At 33.3% G+C, this 21,706-nt stretch overlaps 1 protein-coding gene across 1 annotated transcript in view; it reads right to left on the bottom strand.

The window, feature by feature from the left end:
• The window catches only part of MIB1 (MIB E3 ubiquitin protein ligase 1), a 109,413-nt gene that overhangs the window by 37,229 nt on the left and 50,478 nt on the right, over window positions 1-21,706 (bottom strand). Inside the window, exons 9-12 of the mRNA XM_033087096.1 lie at window positions 21,222-21,355; window positions 17,875-17,982; window positions 9,006-9,203; window positions 6,378-6,529 (exon numbers count right to left, since the gene is read on the bottom strand). Coding sequence (XP_032942987.1) covers window positions 6,378-6,529; window positions 9,006-9,203; window positions 17,875-17,982; window positions 21,222-21,355 — 592 coding nt within the window. The remainder of the gene's footprint in view (window positions 1-6,377; window positions 6,530-9,005; window positions 9,204-17,874; window positions 17,983-21,221; window positions 21,356-21,706) is intronic.

Genomic DNA, 21,706 nt, shown 5'->3' with positions numbered 1-21,706 from the left:
ATTTTCAAAAAATTAAAAAAAAAAAAAAACCCAAAAACCGAAAACTTCCTTCAAAGGAAGAAAACACCTGAGAAAGTCACCTAAAACCCACCTGAAACCATAACGGGAATGCCACAACCATGGTTCACATGGACATATTTTTAAATTAAAGAAAAATATAACATTATATAAAATAACACTCTAGAAATGTTGGGTTACTACCTTCTATAGAATTAGCATTTAATTTTACAGCTATTTACCTGAATACTGATTAATGGGTAAGGTGAAACAGGAGATGATGATACTGACTATTTTGTGGAGACACTTAACCGTAAGTATCTAATTTTTTCAATCCCGAACCAAAAGTTTTTAATCCTCAAAAAAGAAAGAAAATGTTAAGTAAGCATTGCTATCTCTGACTCGTGTAGCTGTTTCACCTCTCTATACTTGTTTCCTCAGTTGTAAAATGAAGAACTCTTCTAATAATAACATCTTATGATTCCTCACTCTTTTTTTGTCCTTCACAAAAACGCGTATACACAAGCCTCTCTCTCACAATGGAAAGAAAATGAAGGAAGAGGAAAATGACAAGTGATCCAACATTCTTCTATAATAGATAATGTAAAATAGAGACAAAGACAAACATTTCATCAATTAATGAAGGGTTACTGATGGCAAGTAGTAATTTAAAAATCTAGATATTCACACAATCCTCAACTCTTGACCACTCCTCTATTTTAAAGTGAAGATCGTCCCCTAAAAAAATGTGGGCAAAGGAAGGTATATGTAAATAAATCTTATCAACTTAATAGGCCTTCTTACAATAATTAAACCTATCAGTAACATTAACTATATTAATGTATTACAAGGCACACTGTGTTTGAGAGTAGATGCATGAACACATCAGAGAAAATGGACATACTGTGAGTATACTATCATTTAATAGCCTCTCAGCTTTTTTTTTAAACATTTTTTTATTCATTTCAGGTGCACAAAACAATGTAATAGTTAGACATTTATCATTTATATCCCTCACACAGTGATAACACCCCTCCCCCATCCACTACCCCTCTGACATCGCACACAGCCATTACATTTCCACTGTCTCTATTCCTAATGCTTTATGTACTCCACTTCCTGTAACTATATATATATATACACACACACACATACCTATATATATATATATATGTGTGTGTGTATATATATATACATATATATATAAAATTGTAGTTGACATTCATTATTGTTCAGCTTCAGCTTCAGGTGTACAGTGCAGTGATTTTCTTTCAGCCTGAGACTTCACACTGTTAGAACATGTCCCTAGAATCGTCAACCTGTTCTCAGCTGCTTTTTATATATAGCACTCAGCATGCTCAGAATTTATAAGAAAATTATTAAACACCAAGATATGGTCCAGATTATTAAATCTTCCTATATTCAACAAAGTCTCACCTAGCAGATCATATTTCAGAATTTAAAAAGTTAAATAAAGGTATCATAACATTCTACAGGGAAAATATGAGTTGCTCACATATTCAGTAAGATTGCGTATGTCTTGTGGAAATAAATAGATAAGTAAATAAGAAATGCCTGTGAAGATACCTTAGCGCTAACCTGAAAATGTATTACATCATATGGTTCACTCATATTTTACTGTTACTTTTCACATTCAATTTGTATTAAAACAAAATTATAAATAACAATACATAAAGTAACTTTATGATATTGTTACCAGTATCTCCAAAATACCTATCAACTGTTTTTTGCCAGCTAGGCAGAGCATAGGCTAATTTATTTTCAAATCTGTGCGGGAGCGCTAAAAACTTAAAAGCAGCTAAAAATGCAACATCCTCACAGAAAGTACCTAAGTGATGTGCTGACTAACACCACTAATCCAAAGAAATTTAATTTTCACTTTTTACAACAGAAATGATTTCTGCCCTTCATTTACATCTGAAATTTTACCCATATACAAAAAAGAAAGATAATATGAGGAAACTCTAGGGAAAACACCTCTGTAAGTACCAAATATCAGAACACATAAACAGCACTTTCTTTAGTTATGATTTCTTAAAAAAAAAAAAAAAACTGTATTAAAACATACTGTAACTGCATTCTCAAATGCTCCAAACTTTACAAAGCATGATCATAGTACTCAGTGTCTCATAGCAAAAACATTCTCTCCCCTAATTCTGAAAGAAAAAAGAATGCTTTCTAAGTCCATTTCTCTTCAGCTCTTTTAGCTGTCGTTTTATGAGGAAATGTCAAGATCAGCACTGAAATCTGGAATCTCTACTGACCTGCAGCATTGAAATCCAGATTTCAAAGTACATCTCTAAAAGATATAGGACATCTAGACATATTTTTTATGATCAGGAAACCTACACTTTCTTTTAGAAAGGACATCCAGTAATTATTAACTCAGTACTGTGTTACTGACTTATTACTGAAAGTTGACTATTGTTAACTAAAAGAGAAGCTAGGGAATACAATGGTACTTATTCACATACGAATTTTGGAAACTTTTCCATATTACTAACTATAATAAATCAAAACAATTATAAGTAAATATTTGTGCTGGTATTAAATTATACTCACAGTAATGTGAATAATTTACTGTAGAAAAAATATATACATTCTAATAAAAGAAAAAAAACCATCAAAAATAGCTAAGAATTATACTAACTAAAGTGCCATCAATTGTAATTAAAATTGACTATACATGAAGTCTAACAATTAAGCCAAGTATACTAAAGTATAACTGCAATGTAAAACAAAGATCACAAATAACAAATTAAAAATCAAGGTAACAGATTCATTAAGTTATATAAATGATAAAATGCTTATAAGAAAGGGAAAAATGTTAGCACATTTTTAATCATATTTAATATTTTACCAAAAAATGATAAGTCATCAGGGTCTGGAAATAATAACATACTATAATGGGTTTTCTCAAGTAAGTGTTAAAGCCTAAGACTTTTTCTTTTATTCTGAGTACAACAAAAATGGTACCTTCTCTCTTAAGACATTCACCAGCCAGTACAAAGAAAGGAGAATTTTAGGAATAAGAAATTTGATATGAAAAAAAAACTCAAAACAACCCAATTTGCAATAACAACTTATACATAAGTTATACCACTTTCTAATACTCATCTGTGTCCAACTGAAATCACACTTTACATGGAAATCTACATTCACAACTACATAAAATGTCTTAAGGAAACAGGAAGATGTCATGTAGCTTTAACTGAAGTACCACTTTGTTGTAGAATGAAAAGTGGTTTCTTTTTTTTCCTTCTTTTAAAAATGTCACCTGACATCAATTATCTGGTGGGAGAAGTCACTGTTATAAATGTTCAGAAGAATTCTCAAGAACCAGAAGTAATATATTTTCTCCTTCATGTATAGGCCTAGCATTATGAAATATATTACACCTACTTCCAATAAAGTGAAACAATTCAAAATATTTAAAAGTTACTCATTTCCTAAACTCTCCAATTTTCAGTTTATCTTAAACTTTATGATTTAATATTTAACCTACATTCCCTCCATAAAACCTTTTACCCATCCTAATCTGAAGTAATTGCTCTGTTTCAACTTCTATCAGTTTCTCTACAGAATTTATTTTGTAATTGATCATATATACTCTTGTGATATCTAACACTGTCCTGATTGTAAATTAAGAGTAACATTTATTGAGTCCCTACTATAGTCAAGGCATTGTGGGGGACATACAGATGAATATGAGTGCCTACAATCTTAATAGAAAGAAACAAAAGTGCACATACTAAGGGACTGCAAAAAGCAGGCTATTGGTGCAATAAAATAAGAACACAGAACCAGGAAGTAAACGGCACACAAAAAACAATTTCATTGATGAGATCTAGAAACTTTGAAAAAAACATGGTTAAGATAAAGAAGGGGGACAAGGGCATCCTGACGATATAAAATGCTTAAATAAATGCAGGAAGAAAGCAGACAGACTATTTTAGGAAAGAAGAGCAGTATAACGTAGCTGAAGGGCAAGTTGGGCAGAGGGCTTTTATTTAGTGGGAGATAGAGTTAGAAAGGCTCAGGACACACCAAAAGTGGTTATGAATGCCAACTCAAGGTGCATAGATTTGATTGTATGTATAACAGGAATCAACTAAAGATTTGGTAACAGAAGAGGGGAGTCATTAGACCTATGTTTTCAGAATGATAATTTGTTAATTATATGAAAATTAAGTCACAGATAATACTGAACTCAGGGAAAACAATTAGAAAGATATTATAGGGGCGGCCGGATGGCTCAGTTGGTTAGAGCACAAGCTCTTAACAACAAGGTTGCTGGATCAATTCTCGCAAGGGATGGTGGGCTGCACCCGCTACAACTAAGACTGAAAATAGCGACTGGCCATGGAGCTGAGCTGCACCCTCCACAACTAAGATTGAAGGACAACGACCTGACTTGGAGCTGATGGGCCCTGGGAAAACACACTGTTCCCCAATATTCCCCAATTGAAAGAAAGAAAGAAAGGAAGGAAGGAAGGAAGGAAGGGAGGGAGGGAGGGAGGGAGGGAGGGAGGGAGGGAGGGAGGGAGGGAGGAAGGAAATTGTAATAGTCTAGGTAAAAGTGGCAAAAACTTAATTAGGTCAACAACAATGGAAATAGAAGGAATGGAATGGATTGGAAAGACCTATAAAATAAATGAAATTTTAGAACTAATTGAAAGTTCAGAATTAGTGAGAGAGTAGTAAAAGATAATCCTAAGAGAAGAGGCAGCAAGGGGATTGATATGTTAAATAGATTCTTAGTTAAATCATTCACTGTCATGTGTTTCAATCTTTCCTCACATATAGACCATAATACAGAGAAGTAATAAAAAGTGGTTGAGTTATGATTCTAAAGTCAGACAGACCTTGCTCAAGTTCCAACTGCTCCACTAGTCACCTGTGTGATCGTGAAAAAGTAAATTCACCTCTTTTATAAGCCTCATATTCTTCATCTATAAAATCAGGACATTAATACCTGCCCCAAAGGACTGTTCAAAAAATTAAATGAGGTAATGCATGTAAACCACCTAGGACAGGGCCAGGCAAGTGGCAAATGCTATTATCATCTTCTTCTATTTGAAAGGCAGGGAACATATAATACTATTTTGCCTCCTTCACAATATGAAGTGTTCAAATACTTGTAATTTGAAAAAACAAATCAAGACAATCTAAAATATAGCCATTTATTTCACCCTGTATTATATAACCACTGTTAGGGGTACCAACTAGCAATACCAATAAAATCCTTTTGTTCTCTGTGCTCACCCTCTAGTGGTGATCCTAAGAAGCTAAAACAACAGCAAAAAATTAAAAGGAAACATGATATAAAAATGCAATATGGAACAAAATAATAAGAATTCATTGACTACAGTTAATAATACTGTATTATATATTTAAAAATTGCCAAGAGAGTAGATCTCAAAAGTTCTCACTACAAAAAAATAAAATTGTCACTATGTGTGGTGATGGATAGTAACCACTAACTATGCTGGTTGTTTTGCAATATATACATATATTGAATCATTATGTTGTAAACCTGAACCAATACAATGTTATATGTCAATCATATCTCAATTTTTAAAAATTCAGGATAGATTAAATTATCCAAATAAACTTCAAAGTGAACATTTCCCTCAGTCAAAATATAGACCTGATTCAACTATAAACAAAAGGTATCTGATGCAGAATTTTCTAAAAATGTTTTTCAAGGTAAATTTCTGCCAAAAAATTCATTCATGAAAAGTTCTAGGCTAAAGCAAAGTTAAGCATTTGCCTTTTCTGTGGGACTTTGCAGATATTTTATGAATTCTGTGACTTCCCAAAAGTCTTTCTCAAACTTTAACCAGCAAACACTGTTTTATTCAGTGGACCACCTGTAATTATAACAATAGTTGCAGAACATTTATACCAGAAGTTTATATATCTAATTATATTATTAATAATGAATTGGGTAACTTAGTAGTTATTTAGCCACAGTTTAAAAAAATAATTACCATGCAAATGGATAATATGGGACTAGAGAACACCCTGAGAATGATTTTGAAGAAACATAAATCTCAAAATGGAATGCATTCTAATTAAAACTTTAGAATTAGAGCAAGTATTCCTAATACTTTATATCCATATTTAATAGATATTTAAATAGCCATTTCATAATACTTGATTAGTTTAAGGACCAAAAAAATCATCATATAAAAGTAATCCATTTAATGAAGACGTAATTTCCACAGACCTTAAAATGATTTAAAATATTAAAATAAACCAAAATTATTTTCTTATCAGTATCAAAAAAAAAGAGAACCAGCAACAGAAAAATGTTTTTAAATTGCATATAAAATAGTAAAACGTGACATCTTTACCTGGGATTTCCTCTTAGTGCAGCATGGTGTAGAGCATTAAATCCATTATTGTTTGTAATGGTAACATCTGCTCCAGCTTCCAGAAGAACTGCGAGGATATCATCACGTTTCTTACTTATTGCATCATGAAGAGGAGTATCACCTTCAGAATCCTGTTTTTTTTAAGTTTAAAGACATGTTCTTATTTTTCAATCAATCATCACAAGTAATTATTAATACTTATAATGAACTACTAAACAAAGAAACAAAAACAGAAGCCATATCTAACCATTAATAAAACATACTATATGTTACATTTAATAAATGCAGGCAAGAAACAGCATTATAGTAAATAAACTTACAGTCAATCTAAATGGCAAACACAATAAACATGCTGTAGATTTCCAAAGAAAATGAAAAATAAAATCTAGAAATTAAATACCCTCAAATATAATGTAATAAATAACAAAAATAAATGAGGTGAAAAGTCAGGCCAAAAAAATTCATTAGTTTAAAATGGCCTGCTATGCCATATTCCTACCATTAATTGTTGTACCCTGAAATTCCATTTCAACTCAAACAACAGTTTCAGGGCCCCATAGCAATGAATTAAAAGTCAGTGGTTCTCAACCTTGGCTGCAGTTGAAGATTTAGCAGTCTCAGTCTACCTTTTTCCAAGGTGATTATGAGGAATGATCAAAAGATACGGTGAATGTTTAAATTAAAAAAATTTATTACAGTGAAAGACACACTGCCATTAATCCCCCTTAAAATACTCTCCCTTGCTTCAAACACACTCATCCCATCATTCTTGCCACTTTCTGAAGCAGTTCAGAAAGTCCTCTTTTGTAAGTGTCTTTACTTCATCCTCCATCATGACAACACTCTGTGTCACAGATCGCTTCTGGTATATGGCAATTTCTGTCAAATGAAAACATTACGGTGTGTCTTCATCTACCTTATTCACAGGATCTGAGACTGTGCGACTTCTGGCTCTTCCCCAAAGTCAAAAGATCATGAAAGGTAAACGTTTTGAATCGATTCAGGACAATGAGGCAGCCACAACAGTGCAACTAAAGACACTCACAAAAGAGGACTTCCCGAAACTGCTTCAGAAAGTGGCAAGAATGATGGGATAAGTGTGTTCGAAGTGAAGGGGAATACTCTGAGGGAGATTAATGGCAGTGTGTCTTTTACTATAATAAGTTTTTTTAATTTAAACATTCACTGTATATTTTGATCACACCTTGTACTTTCTTCATTAACAATTAATTTAGCAGTAAGTTGTTATTCATAATCAGTCACCTGTATAAATGGGTAATTTAGACTTCATTAATTTCATAGTTTCATAAAGACTATTCTCAGTAAAGCCACATATATCCTAACCTATGGCATGTACTATAGTTACCAAATCCAGCCCGCCCCCTATTTTTGTAAATAGTTTTATTTGTAATATAAAGCCACGCACTTTCATTTATTTATTATAAATGGCTACTTTCATGCTACAATGGCAGCACTGGATAGTCGTGAGAGAAATCATATGAAAGCCTAAAACATTATCTGGCCTTTCACAGAAAAAGTTTGTCAGTCCCAGGCATATATTTATCTACCCACATAAGAAATTCCTAACATAAATTCAATCCAGCAATCTACCTTCTATCCTCCTATCTGGTGCCGCTAAAAATTCATAGTCTCCAACTTGAGATGGGCTCTTAACAGGGTTGAAATAAGCTTCTATAGGCCCTGATCTGTCCTGCCTTTTGGTCCTCCACAGTAGCTATTCCAAACCTTTATCAATCGTCTCAATTACCCTTTCTATACCTACCACTCCCCACTCACTCTCAACAAAAGATTTTTCCTCAATTTTAGACCAAAAAAAGGCAGCAGGGATAAATTCCCTCCCATTCAACAGATGAGCAGCCCCAAAGCCTCCCCCATCCTCTAATCCTGCCATCCACTTAGAAGCAGTTCCAAACCGTCAGTTCTTAAATGGCTCTGCCTCAGAAATATTAGTATGTAATAACCACCGAGCTGAAAAAAAAATCTGTGATGCTTTCAGTTCTCAAACCCTTAGTCCCATTACTCCTGTTCATCATCGCTTCTCTGAGACCAATCCTATTTAATTCATCTGGTTGTTAAAACTTTGGATGGGAACTATCATTTTTTAAGTGATTCTTGCGTCAAAAATTAGGCCCTGATATAAATAAACCCTAAAAATCTACATATATTCCAAAACAGAAAATCTTCTAAGACTAGACTCATGACTAAACCAAGATTCTTAAATTAATCTACAACTAAATTAATTTAGATAGCTATGAAGTAACTATTATGAAATGCAGTCTATTACACTTCTTTAAGTTGAGGCCCATTGTCATGTTCAATAAAGTTAAATCAAATCAATTCCTAACATGATATTTTTGCAAGGAGATCCCCATCCCGACCTTTCAATATAAAACTGATCTACGGACACTTCCTTAAAAAGGCTTTTCTTAAAAAGGAACAGCTTCCAATTTTATTATATTCTATACCTTTGGAATCATTTACTATGAATAAAACCTGTAGCAAAGCAATGCTTACCACGGAACCTAGCACTTCCCTTTAATAGGCTCCTAGCAATACTTACAGAATATATTTCTTTAAAGGCTTTACCTGAAGACTGGGATGACAGCCAAAGTCCAATAAAGTCTTCACAACTTGAAGATGACCTTTATTAACAGCAATGTGAAGGGGTGTCTGTCGGCGTTTGTTGCGAGCATTCAAATCAGCGCTGCCTCGATGTAGTACTTCTATAACAGCACCTTCATCTCCAAAAGCTGCATGGTGAACAGCTCTATCTCCATCTTTGTCCTAAACATCAGCATTTAAATCTAATTAGTGAATATTTCAGAAAGGAAAATAAAAGTTGAAGCTATAATAACTCATCGAGAACCAGATAAATGTGAGAAAACACAGAATTAAGCCAACAAAATAACTAGGAATTCACTTGAATAGTGGTTAACTCCAAAGCTGTATGATGAAGTTGGATCAATATATTACGTCAGACTATACTGGACCAATAATTATTTCAGAAGTAGTTCAAGTCTTCATTACTCCTAATTTGTCAGACATGATGGTAAGCCAACACTAGGAAAATGCTGACTTAAATAATATAACTATGTAAGCTTTTTTTTCCATTTAAAAATTTTTACAAAAACTTTTCAAAGACATAAAAAATACACTAACATTAGTTAAGTGATTGAAAAAAGGATGCCAAACAGTGTGATGTTAATTAGCTTAAAGGGGGAGAAATATATCAACTTGTTAACACTGCTTGTCTCTAGCCGGTGAATATGCACTTTTTGGTATATTCAAGAAGAAAAAAAAATATTAAGTACCACCTTACAAGATAAAAATGAAACACAAACCAGCATAATTCCATAATTTAAAATTCTAAAACTATTTCAGAGGAATCCAGTAGGTATGCCTCACCTTCTGTAACAGGCATATTTCTGAGGAAATGAGAGGTAGAGAAAGACCGAATTGCTTCAATTTTTTTTAAATGTAAGAAACAACTTTTGAAAGGAAAAAAAAATTGTCTGTCCTGTACCATGCAGATAATATATATATAGTCCATACAAAAAAGAAGTCTCATTACCTTGCTAGATGGCAGATGGAGAAGGGTATTATAAGAGTACTGTCTTTATTCCATACTACATCTCAAATTTTAAAACCCAAAAGTAGGCATGCTCTAAAACCTTCTGCAGAGTGGTGGTTCCCAAACCATGGTCCTAGCCCCTGGTGGACTCTAATTTTTCAAGTGGTTTGAAAATCCATTACTCAGGATTATTTGAACTACATTTTTCAAAGTTAACACAGATAAATAAATACTGTTGTGACTAAATACATTTAAAACAAATGAACCGTTCATTCAAAACAGTTGCTAAATTCAAAATAGTTTTTGGTCTTTGCACATTTATTCAAGCATATATTAAAAGTAAAATCGCTCAGGTAGGAGTCCACAAAGATTTGATAACCATTCCTGAAAAGGTAGGAAACTACAACTCAGGAATACTTCTACTTTATTAGTGTTCCAGCTAAACCAGGTTAGGAGTTTTTGTTCCTGTCTACCTTGAGCATAACGGAACCGGCAAACTACCACATGAAAGATTTAAGAGTCAACCTTTGTGCCTCTGAGCATTGTATTTAAACACCCCTCCCACCCCCAAAAAAGTGCTTTTAAAAATTTTGTCTTTATGTGTACATGTGTATCACTAACCTCTCTAGTAACATACGTGTATTTCAATATTTCAGAACTTTAGATTTAAGATCTTCCTAACATCCAATCTGGATTCATTTTGTTACAATTTTTATGTCTATCTAGTGGTACTACTTCCATTAAAAAAGGCAACATCAATCTACTAACACTCACTGAATAAAAACAGGACTATTTATGAAGTGTACCATATATTCAGGGGTGTTAGAAAACTGCTACTGCAACACTTATGCAGGTCCCATCAACACCTTATCTAAATAAAAAAAGAAACTAAAAAATTAAAAACCCTAATATAGCAAAAGGAAATACAAATAAAAATTTAAAGATTTTGGAAAATACATATACATACTGGAAAACAACAATTTTATTTCCAGGTTTTTCTTCTAAATTAGAAAGCCTCAGTTGCACAAAGACCTTAACTTACAGATTTTGTTGCTTTCTTCAGAATTTATCTGAAGTATTCCAAATAAACCTAAAACATACATCTCATTATTCTTTCTTTGATACTGACACCAAATGAGATCTTGAGGGACAAATTATAGCTGACCTCCAAAACGTTACCTAATTAAATCTACAACTGATCTTGACTCTTTCTACCCTCTTGACCCCCCTCTTTCCTCTTAATTCTCCAAAACCTGTTCTTGTTCCAGGCTTCCCTATCTTAGCTGATGGAACCACAGATCATAAGGTCAACAAAATCAGTATCTGTATGTTATGCTCACCTATTTCCTTGCCCGGAGCCCCTATATGCAAGCACCAAATTCTAGAGCTTTTACTCAATTTATGCTCATATCTATTCTCTCTTTTCTAATTCTACCACTAATAAATTCAGGACTTCAGGCCTTCGTTCTCACTCACCTGAACTATTGCCATAGCTCACCCTGCCTCCACTTACTCTAACTTACCATCTTACTTGACCCTGTATGTTCATATGCTGTTCCCCAGACTTCAATGCATATTTATCACCTCACTGGCTTGAGAACAGACATCCTTTAAAACTCAGCACAAGCAACCCCTCTCCTATGATACTTCCCCTCATTCTCACAAAATTAATTTATCTCTCCTTCTATTATCTCACTTACTACAGGGTAGTATAATTGTTTGTTTCCAAATTTGTCATTTTTATTTGACTGTGATCTTCTTGGGGACTACAACTGCGTCTTAATCATCTTTATTCCCAGGACGTACCACAGTGGCTACTACGTAACTAGTAAGAACCAAAATTGGTGTCGCATTGAGTCTTTAATGTGCCTTAATGAGTCATGTTTGTTAATGATTTTGTTTTTTGTAAAATACAAACAAGATAAAATCTACCATCGTAACCATTTTTAAGTATACAGCTCAATGATATAAAGCACAATCATATTGTTGTACATCCCTCACCAACATCCATCTCTGGGACCCTCTTCACCTTGAAAAACTAAGACTTTAAGCACATTACACAATAACACTCTATCCTCCCTATCCAAAGCCTCTGGAAACCATCGCTCTTTCTCTATGACTGTTGACTACTCTAAGTACTTCATATAAGTGGAATCATGCAGTATTTGTCTTTTTGTGACTGGCTTATTTCATTTAGCGTAATGTCAAGGTTCATTCACACTGTAGCATATGATTCAGAATTTTCTTCTTTTTAAAGGTTGAATAATATTCCATTGTGTGTATATACCATATTTTGTTTAGCCATTCATACATCAATGGACACTTGGGTTATTTCCAAGTTTTAGCTATTGTAAATAATGCTGCTATGAATATGGGTGTACAGATATCTCTTCAAGACTCCGCTTTCAATTCTTTTGGGTATATACCCAGAAATGGAATTGCAGAATCACATGGTAATTCTTTTTTTAATTTTCTGACAAACCACCATACTACTTCCCACAGCAGCTGTACCATTTTACATTGTCACCAACAGTATACAAGGGTTCCAACTTCTCCACACCCTCACCAACACTTAGTTTGTTGATTGTTTTTTTGATAGTAGCCATCTCAATGCATGTGAGGCGATATCTCATTGTAGTTTTAATTTGCATCTACTTAGTAATGATTTGTGACATTTAGTATCTTTTCATGAGCTTATGAGCCATCCATACACCTTCTTTGGAGAAATATCTATTCAAGTCCTTTGCCCATTTTTGAATCGGTTGTTTTTTTTTTATTGTTGAGGTTTGAGTTCTCTATATATAGTTCTCTATGTAAGGAATATCAATCCCTTATCGAATATATGACTGGCCAATATTTTCCCCATTCTATAGGCTGCCTTTTCACTGTTGATAATGTCCTCTGGTGCACAGCAGTTTTCAATTTTCATGAAGTCCAATCTGTCTATTTCTTTTGTTGTCTATGCCCTCAGTGTCATACCCAACAAATCATTGCCAAATCCACTGTTGTGAGCTTTACTCTATGTTTTCTCCTAAGAATTTTGTATTTTACTTCTTAAATTTAGGCTTTTGATGTATTTTGAGCTAATTTTGTATGCAATGTTAGCTAAGGGTCCAACTTGATTCTTTTGTACATGGATATCCAGTTTTCCCAGCACCATTTGTTGAAAAGACTATCCTTTTCCCATTGAATGTTTGTGGCACTCTCGTCAAAAATCATTTGACTATATATGTAAGGGTTTATTTCTGGGCTCTTTTATCAGTTTGGATGTCTTTATGCTAGTATCACAGTGTTTTGGTTACTGTAGCATTGTAGTTAAGTTTTGAAGTCAGCAAGAGTGAGTCTTGCAAATTTGTTCTTCTTTCACAAGATGGTTTTGGCTATGGGGTACCTTGGAGAATATACTGACTTTTAGGATGGATTTTCCTATTTCTACAAAAAATGTCACTGGGATTTTGAAAAGATTGTACTGAATATGTACATCACTTTGGCTAGTATTAACATTTTAACACTATTAATTCTGCCAATTCATGAACATAGGGTATGTTTCTATTTACTTATGTCCTCTTTAATTTCTTTCAGCAAAAATTTGTACTTTTCATTTTATAAGTCTTTCACCTTCTTGGTTAAATAAATTCCTATGTATTTTTTTTTGATACTATTGTAAATGGAGTTCTTTTATTAATATCCTCTACAGATTGTTCACTGTTAATGTATGGAAATACAATGGACTTTTGTGTATTGACTTTGTATCCTGCTACTCTGCTGAATTTCTAAATTAGTTCTAAAAGATTTTTGTGGAATCTTTAGGTTTTTCTACATATAAAATTATATCATCTGCAGAGATAATTTCACTTCTTCTTGTCCAATGTGGATACCTTTTATTTCTTTTTCTTGTCTAATTGCTCTGGTTAGGACCTAAATTAACATACATCCCCAGGAACTGTGTACACCAATTCCTAGAGCCATTTTGGAGGTTATTATGCTAAGTCCTGAGTTGTTTTTAGAAAAGAATTTCCTTAAATTGACCAATCTTGAAGCCCACTTGTCTTTCCTTCACAGTTTTACAGTTAAATAAAATGTTTCTATAGTTTTGTTTTCATGAACTAGATAAGCAGAATCAGACAGAATTAATATATATTTCTAGAGAAATTGTACTAACGTCCACCAGCTGGAAAGATATGTTTAATAAAAACACTCAAACACAGGTAATAACACCTTAAATTCCCATAGTATTGCATACTATAAATGGTACCTTAAGTATTTCCCTTACTCTACATCCCAACCTTTTAAGTTATTATCACAGATGAGGAAACTGAAGCTTATATCAATTAAAACTTTTGCCCAGTATCATTTAGACAACAACAATACCATTAAAATTTGGGTTTTTAAATAGTCTCATATTGTTCCCCACTATTAATCCTCTCCATTCAAAACAGTTTTTATTAACCTTAAATGATAAAACCACCTCAAATTTTCTGACAACTTCAGTATATATTCATACTGTATTTGAAAACTTATTGTAAAGGACACATTTTTTTAAACAGGTCTTCCATTCAAACCTCCACAGCTTTACTATTATACCTCATTGGTAGGAAAAAAAATACTGAGTCCCTGAAGGATCCAAAATTAGTTCACCTATATAAACATATGTAAGATCTAAGAGTCCTCAGTGCCTTTCCCTACCTGTACATTAAGGAGAAAACAGAATGTACTCCTACTATACTCAGTAGGTCATACATGGAGACAATCAACTTTCCAAAACAGCTCTCTGAGTTTTCCCTAAAAAAAAGAAATATAGGAAATATAGGAAAAAAATATCTTATCACATATTCTAAAGGTATGATATATACCAAATAATTTGATAACAGCTTAAATCAACTGAAAAGAGTCTGCAATAATCACCTATACTAGGGGTCAGTAAACTTTTCTGTTAAGGGCCAGAAAGTAAATATTTCAGGTTTTACAGGTCATATGGTCTCTCATCACAACTATGCAACTATTTAACTCTGCAATTATAGCACAAAAGCAGCCACGCACAATAAATAAATAATAGGTGTATTGTGTTCCAATAATACTAAACAATACAAATGGAGGTCTGGATTTGGCTTGCAGTCTACAGTTTGCAACCCTTGATTTATACTACCTTGAACCCACTTCCTAATGCAAATGAAAAAAAACATATTATAGAATGAGATAACTAGAGAAGAAACATGTATTATCTTCATTCGTCAGCTAACCTCAAAATTTTTAATAAAATTAGGTTTTCAAAAATACTGTTAATTATTACTGTTCTGAAAGGTATGTTAAAGGTATAATATAAAGTTTAAAAAAAGAGAGCACTTATCTTTTAGGATACATACTAAAATATTTACAGATGAAATAATAACATCTGGATCTGCTTCAATTTAATTCAGTGGAGGAGTAGGAAGTAAGGGGGTAGGGATAAGATAAAATTGGCAATGAAAAATAATTGAAGTAAAGGGTACATAGGATTCATTATACTATTCTCTCTACTTTCATAAATGTGTAAAATTTCCAATAATAAACAAATTAATAAAGACACATCACTTTATAAACAAATTGGCAAATGATGAATCACAAATTTAAGTGTACTTACAAACTTAATTTTTTCTCTATCTTTTAAATCAGGGTTTCTCAACATCAGCACTACTGACATTTTGGGCCGGATAATTATTTGTTGTGGGAACTGTCCTGTACACTGTAGAATATTTAGTAATATCCTTAGTTTCTACCCATTAGATGCCACTGGTACTCCCTCCACTTCTCCTGAGTTGTAACAATCAAAAATGACTCCAGACATTTCTAAATGTCCCCTGTGGGGCAAAATGCTCCCAACTGAGAACCACTATTATAAAAAAATCTATATTACTCTTTATAATAGGCAATGTTAATTCTTGTATTCTAGAATAATGAGACTCTGATGAATTTTTGTGATAAATTATATTTATATTTTAAGCCAATTTTTAGTGAAATTTCTCCTTTACCAATTGGGAAATTGTGTTATTAATATAACCTGATATGTAAATATTACTTTTTCACACTATTTCTACAAATTACATTTGCCTAAAATGATTTTTAAAACAGAAAATGCACAGAATGGAAATCCAAATAAGGAGGTATGGTAGAAGTCCACATGTACCTCACTGCTCTAGTAACATAATTTTCAAACGGAAAAATAAATTCTTTACAAATACGTAGCCTACTGAGCCTCACTCCAACTCCAATCTTACCATGTTTATAGTATAAACTACCCATTTGTTTTGTATTTGAGTTTAATTAAGACAAAAAGAAACCTACTCTTGAAAAACAGTGCCAACTTCATTCCCAGCCCCACGGCTGCAGCACCCCTATACTGCACAACCAGCCTCTTCGGTGAATAAAAAGTCTTTAGAAACACAAATTTATGGATACTTTCTATGTTGCCAAGTATAGTATTTAAATTCTGAACCAGAAAGCATACTTTTTAAAAAAATTAGGCAAAAATAAATTTGGGTTTTCAGCTTCTTGCCTTATTAGCTAGAATCAGAAGGGCTTTGATACTTTAGCAGTTGTTGCTATAGTAGTTTCTGGATTCAAAAAAATGGGACATTCAAACCAGGGAATTTTACTCCCTTTCCCCAGACCAGACTAAAACAATAACAAAAAGTAAGTGCCTGCCATTTACACAACACTAAATTTAAATTAAGTCTTTCTTGCTTTACCAAAAAAATACATATTGGGTTCCTAAATTCACAACCAAGAAAGATGAGACTTAAAAATTACTACTGTAAAACCAAAATCAAATTATGTAATCTCATTCATAAAGACATTATAGTAATAAAACTATCATGTAGTTTATAGACATCTAATATGTTAATTTAAAATTCAAGCTCGTTACAGGCAAAAGAAAATTCCAACATCAAAGATGATTTATTTACACCTACAACACCAATGGCTCTGTAGTAGCTGTCCAATAACTCAAAATACATAAAATTAGAAAAAAAAGCAAAAATAATGTAAGACTTTTCTTCTCAAATGTGTATCTATAAAATTTTTTAATTAGTACAAACCGGCTGGTCCATCAATTCAGCCATCAGAAATCCAAGTCCTCATTAAGCTTCCTCAGATAGGAGTGTCATTTGGACAAAACTGCAACATTCTGCCTAGTGTAAATTTGACAGAATTTGACTTATTCCAAATAATCTTGCATTAGGATGAACAAATGTAATTCTAATATCTTTTTTAAGTAATGAGATTATAGTTAACTACAACAAAGGAAGCCATCCTTCACACCACCTATACACTTTCTTAACTGCAATTCCAATGATAATAAAAAAAAATATTTATTTCCTTTATTAAGAATTAAGCATAGACATACACAGAGTGATAAATATGCATTGTAAAATCTTCAAAGATCCACATTAACGTCAAGAAACAAAAAGACTAAACAAATTCTAATATACTGATTCTCTTATGAGAAAAAATAAATAGAAGCCTCTGAGTGTCACAAATCAGAAAAAATCTTGACCCACATGATGTATATTGCCCTTCCTTGAGATCTATTAATATATTACCCCTTCCCTCAAATTCCCTAGTATGATTCTTAGGTGAACACAACTGGGCTCCCAACTGCATGGGGGTCCTACCATAATGGAAAATCAACTCCTATCTCCACTTGGGGTTATGCCTAGAATATTGAAGGATCACAGAAAAAGGAGAAATTCTTCAAGTTGTCTTTTGTCAAATTTTTCTTTTCAATCAGCAGAGCCTTAGGTGAGTATTAAATTTCAGGAATGAAAACAGTCCATCTCATGATATACAAGTACCATTTCTAGGACATTAATTTTCACTTAAAATATTTTTCAAGCTTAGTTTTGTTACCTCTGCTTCTACATCCACATTTTGCTTCAACAATAACTTCAAAATGTCAACATGTCCATTCTGACTAGCAGCTTGCATAGCTGTGTGACCAGCACATTGTCCATTCACCTAAATTAAAAAAAAAAAAAACAGATGACGGAATGTCACAAATCAGCAAGAGCCAATATATACATACAGTATAGGTTTAAATTTAGCACATTCTATGATTTTATGGAAATAATTTAGATTGGTGTTTCATAAATTCTAGAACAGATCACCAGAAACTATTTTCTCTAATTTAAAGAAGGGATGCAGGCATTTTCTTTAAGAAAACCAAAGTTCCATTGTCCAAAGAGCTATGAAAGAACTGTTTAGCAATCTGGAAAGCTAAAAAAAGAAAGGGAGAGAGAGAGGAAACGAATGGAAGTTAGTTACATTAATTTTGTACAGTTACTTCTATTTGAATTGTTAAATCTAAGGAGTGATTTCCAACATTTTCTGCACTTCAGATGTTGTGTAAATGCATAACCTACACACAAACATACCCAAGGCTAAGTGCAATTCCTTAATCCCACTACATTCACACTCCCATCCACAAAACCATGAAAGATAGTTCAAGATGGTAGCCTGACCATACATGTTTATATCCTATCCCTCCTGAGACTACACTAAGACAGTAAAATATTTTAAAATGTAAAAAAAAACATAAAGACAGGAGAAAGGGAGAGCTAACATTAGAAAATGAGAAAAGCAACACATCTTAAAAAAGAGAAAGCAGACGGAGAAGTTTTCATTGACTTTATAGAGAAGAAGACAAAGCCTGGAAACCCCAGACAAACACAACACCTGCTAATGCAAGCACATCAGAGGGCTAACAAGAGGAGCCCCAACTATACATCTCATGTGCAATGGCCACATTCCAAATCCCTCCTCGAACTCAAGGGCAGAGCATATTAGCAGCCATGCATCTAGGCCCTAGAGGAAAAAAGGAGGTTTTTTCCCTTCAAACATCTGAATAGCCATAGAAAGCAAACCCCTACATGAAGGCATTTGGAGATCTCCAAAAGCTCCACACAGTCACCATAATGCAGTCAGTCACCAAGAAAAACAAAGAAATGACTCTGGAAGAAACAAATGGAGATGGATAAAAAAGAAAACTTTGCGGGGGGGAGAAAACTTCAATTAGAGAATGTTCAAGAATTCTTTACATCTAAAATTCAAGAGGAAGACGCCATGAAAACAGTAAAGCTAAAGGGGGGAAAATCCCATTAAAAGAGCTGGAAAATGGTTAGATATGAGGCAAGAGACCACTGTTTTTCAGTATTATGAGACTTTTTAAATAGTATATCTTTATATATTATTTGTAGTACAAACAACTATACTTCAATAGAGTTTTAAAAAAAGAAAGTGCATCCTTGTAGGAGTGTTTTTTAATTAACGGATCGGTTGTATCTCATTACCTCATGACATCTTACTAAAACAAGAGTAAAGTCTGATTTTCTTTTAAGCCTCAATCCACAAAGATACTTAGAATTAGCAAAACAGAACAACCCCCTCCACCACCCACCCCCACACTCCCACACACACGTTCACACATTCGAGCATTACAGGAAACTGGAAAGCAGACCTAAACCTGCTGTGAAAAAACCCTAGAAGCAACCCTTCTGCCAAGGAAACGCAAAAGGCTCAGAACTGATGACCCTGAATACGGGGATACTGTGGTGGTGGGTGCTAACACAAAAGTATTGGCTGACAGTTTAAAAAGCATTTAGATCCCTGGATTTCCCTATTCTACACAACTGAACTACTGCTGCTCCACCTTCACGCTAACAGAAACCTGAAAATTTATTCTCTGGAAAAAGTCTCCCTACCCTATAAAAACCAGGCACTGTTAAGGGTGAGGCAAAGTACTAAAAATAGAACTTTTATGTAAATATTTACATGCTGAATGCTGAGGATCCAGGCCCTCTTTCCTAATCAGAAGTCATAAGGCTAGCAGATTCTTACCCAGCAGAGGAATCAAGAGATCTTTCTGCGGAGTCAGACCATTCCAAGAGAAAAGACCTAACAACCAATACCCAGGAATAACCATAGGAAACATCCAACCAGATCACCCTATAGTTAAGTCCAGAGTACACACACACACACACAAGCTTCCAAACAAGCCTTTTTACTGACCACTCTTATAGATAAATGGACAGCCAAGGATCACCAGACATCTAAGGAATGGTCTCTGACATGAAAGACTTGTTTGGAAGAGATTAATGAGGTGAAAATAGTTGCCTCTGCAGAATGGGAAAATAAGGTTGAGAGGGAGATGTCATTTTTCATAACAAAGTTTGTAAAACATTTTTCTTTTTAAATTTTTAGAATGCATGACATTATTAAAACTTAACTAAATTAGTAATTAAATGAAAAAATTAAGTGTAATAAAATGTAGATCTGCTTGACTGAATATAAAAAAATCTATATTTCAAACACAAAAACATTAATATCTGAAATAAATTATTTGTGGTATATCTCACAACCAATCAAGAAACCACTATGTTGTGTTGCTATAATTGATACCTCTCAAATAAATCTAAAATGCTGCACGAGCTCACAGGAATAAGACATTTATACCTTACAATTATAGATCTGATCTTCAAACTGTCTAGCATACTTACATACAAAGGTATGGGGACAAACGCCCTCACAACACGGTGACAATGATTCAAATTGCCACTCCATTTACAATCTCTTGGCTGGCACTGAACATTATATTGGTGCCAACATGACAACAATAGCCAAGCCAATGGATGACGAAGTGAGAACCAAAATGGCCCATTTAAAGTATGGTTTATGTGAACAGTAAAATGACAACATAAACTATCAAGATTTACAAAGTGCATGACCTCTAATTCATCTGCATTACAAACTATGAACTAGGCAACTTTCATAGGGAGGGGAGGGTATAAGTTTAGATTAAATGTTTCTAAAAGGATAGAAAATTTCTTATAAAATTTACTGAAATATATTTAAAAGACATGATAAGATGACAATTGTATGAGAAAAATTTACTGAATTTCCCCAAAAGGACACTCACCACTTAAAATGTAAACTTTGTCGATCATAAAATGAAATATGTCACACTGTTAAAATAGAAAATATCAATATCTTTTAGAAATGCATGCTGAGGAATGATGGCTGGTGTCTTCTTTAAAACACCTCTCAGAAAAACAAGGAAGAAGGACTAGATGAAGCACATGTGGACAAGTCTTCATAATTACTGAAGTAATGTGGCAAAATCTAAATAACTGTGGAAGTATAAGATTTATTATACTAATCTATTTTAGTGTATGCTTCAAAATAATTTTTAAAATGCTCACATCCACATCTGGTCTTTTTAGCAAATCTTCCACTTTAGCAACATCTCCATTGGCAGCAGCCTTAACTAATTCTTCATTGAGGTCACCAGATTCTTGGGTTTCAAATAATTTCTTCAACAGTTGGGAGAGTCTTTCTGTAAAGCATCAAATAAAGCTGCTAATATAGAAGGATCTCAAACCTTAACTACTAACAGACAAGCATTACTCATATGCCTATAATATATACTTTTCCTTTTTTACTATTTCTATCATTAACGTTATTTTTGTACCATGCTACAGATATTACCAATGCAAGTAATTACTACCATATAAAGCTGCATTAAATTTGAGTCCCTAAGTATTCCCAGTTTTCTCCAATTCATGTATTTCAAATTAAAATTTGAAACGAAAAAGTAGAGTTACATACAAATAATAATTCAAGATTTGGAAGTCATACCAAAGATATTACAAATGAACGTATCACAGTGGAAGTATCATAATGATAC

This window comes from Rhinolophus ferrumequinum, chromosome 19 (assembly GCF_004115265.2).
Source record: "Rhinolophus ferrumequinum isolate MPI-CBG mRhiFer1 chromosome 19, mRhiFer1_v1.p, whole genome shotgun sequence".
In the NCBI taxonomy this organism is placed as follows: Eukaryota; Metazoa; Chordata; class Mammalia; order Chiroptera; family Rhinolophidae; genus Rhinolophus; species Rhinolophus ferrumequinum.
Note: the sequence above shows the minus strand (reverse complement) of the source record. Positions and strands in the feature narration are given on the sequence as shown.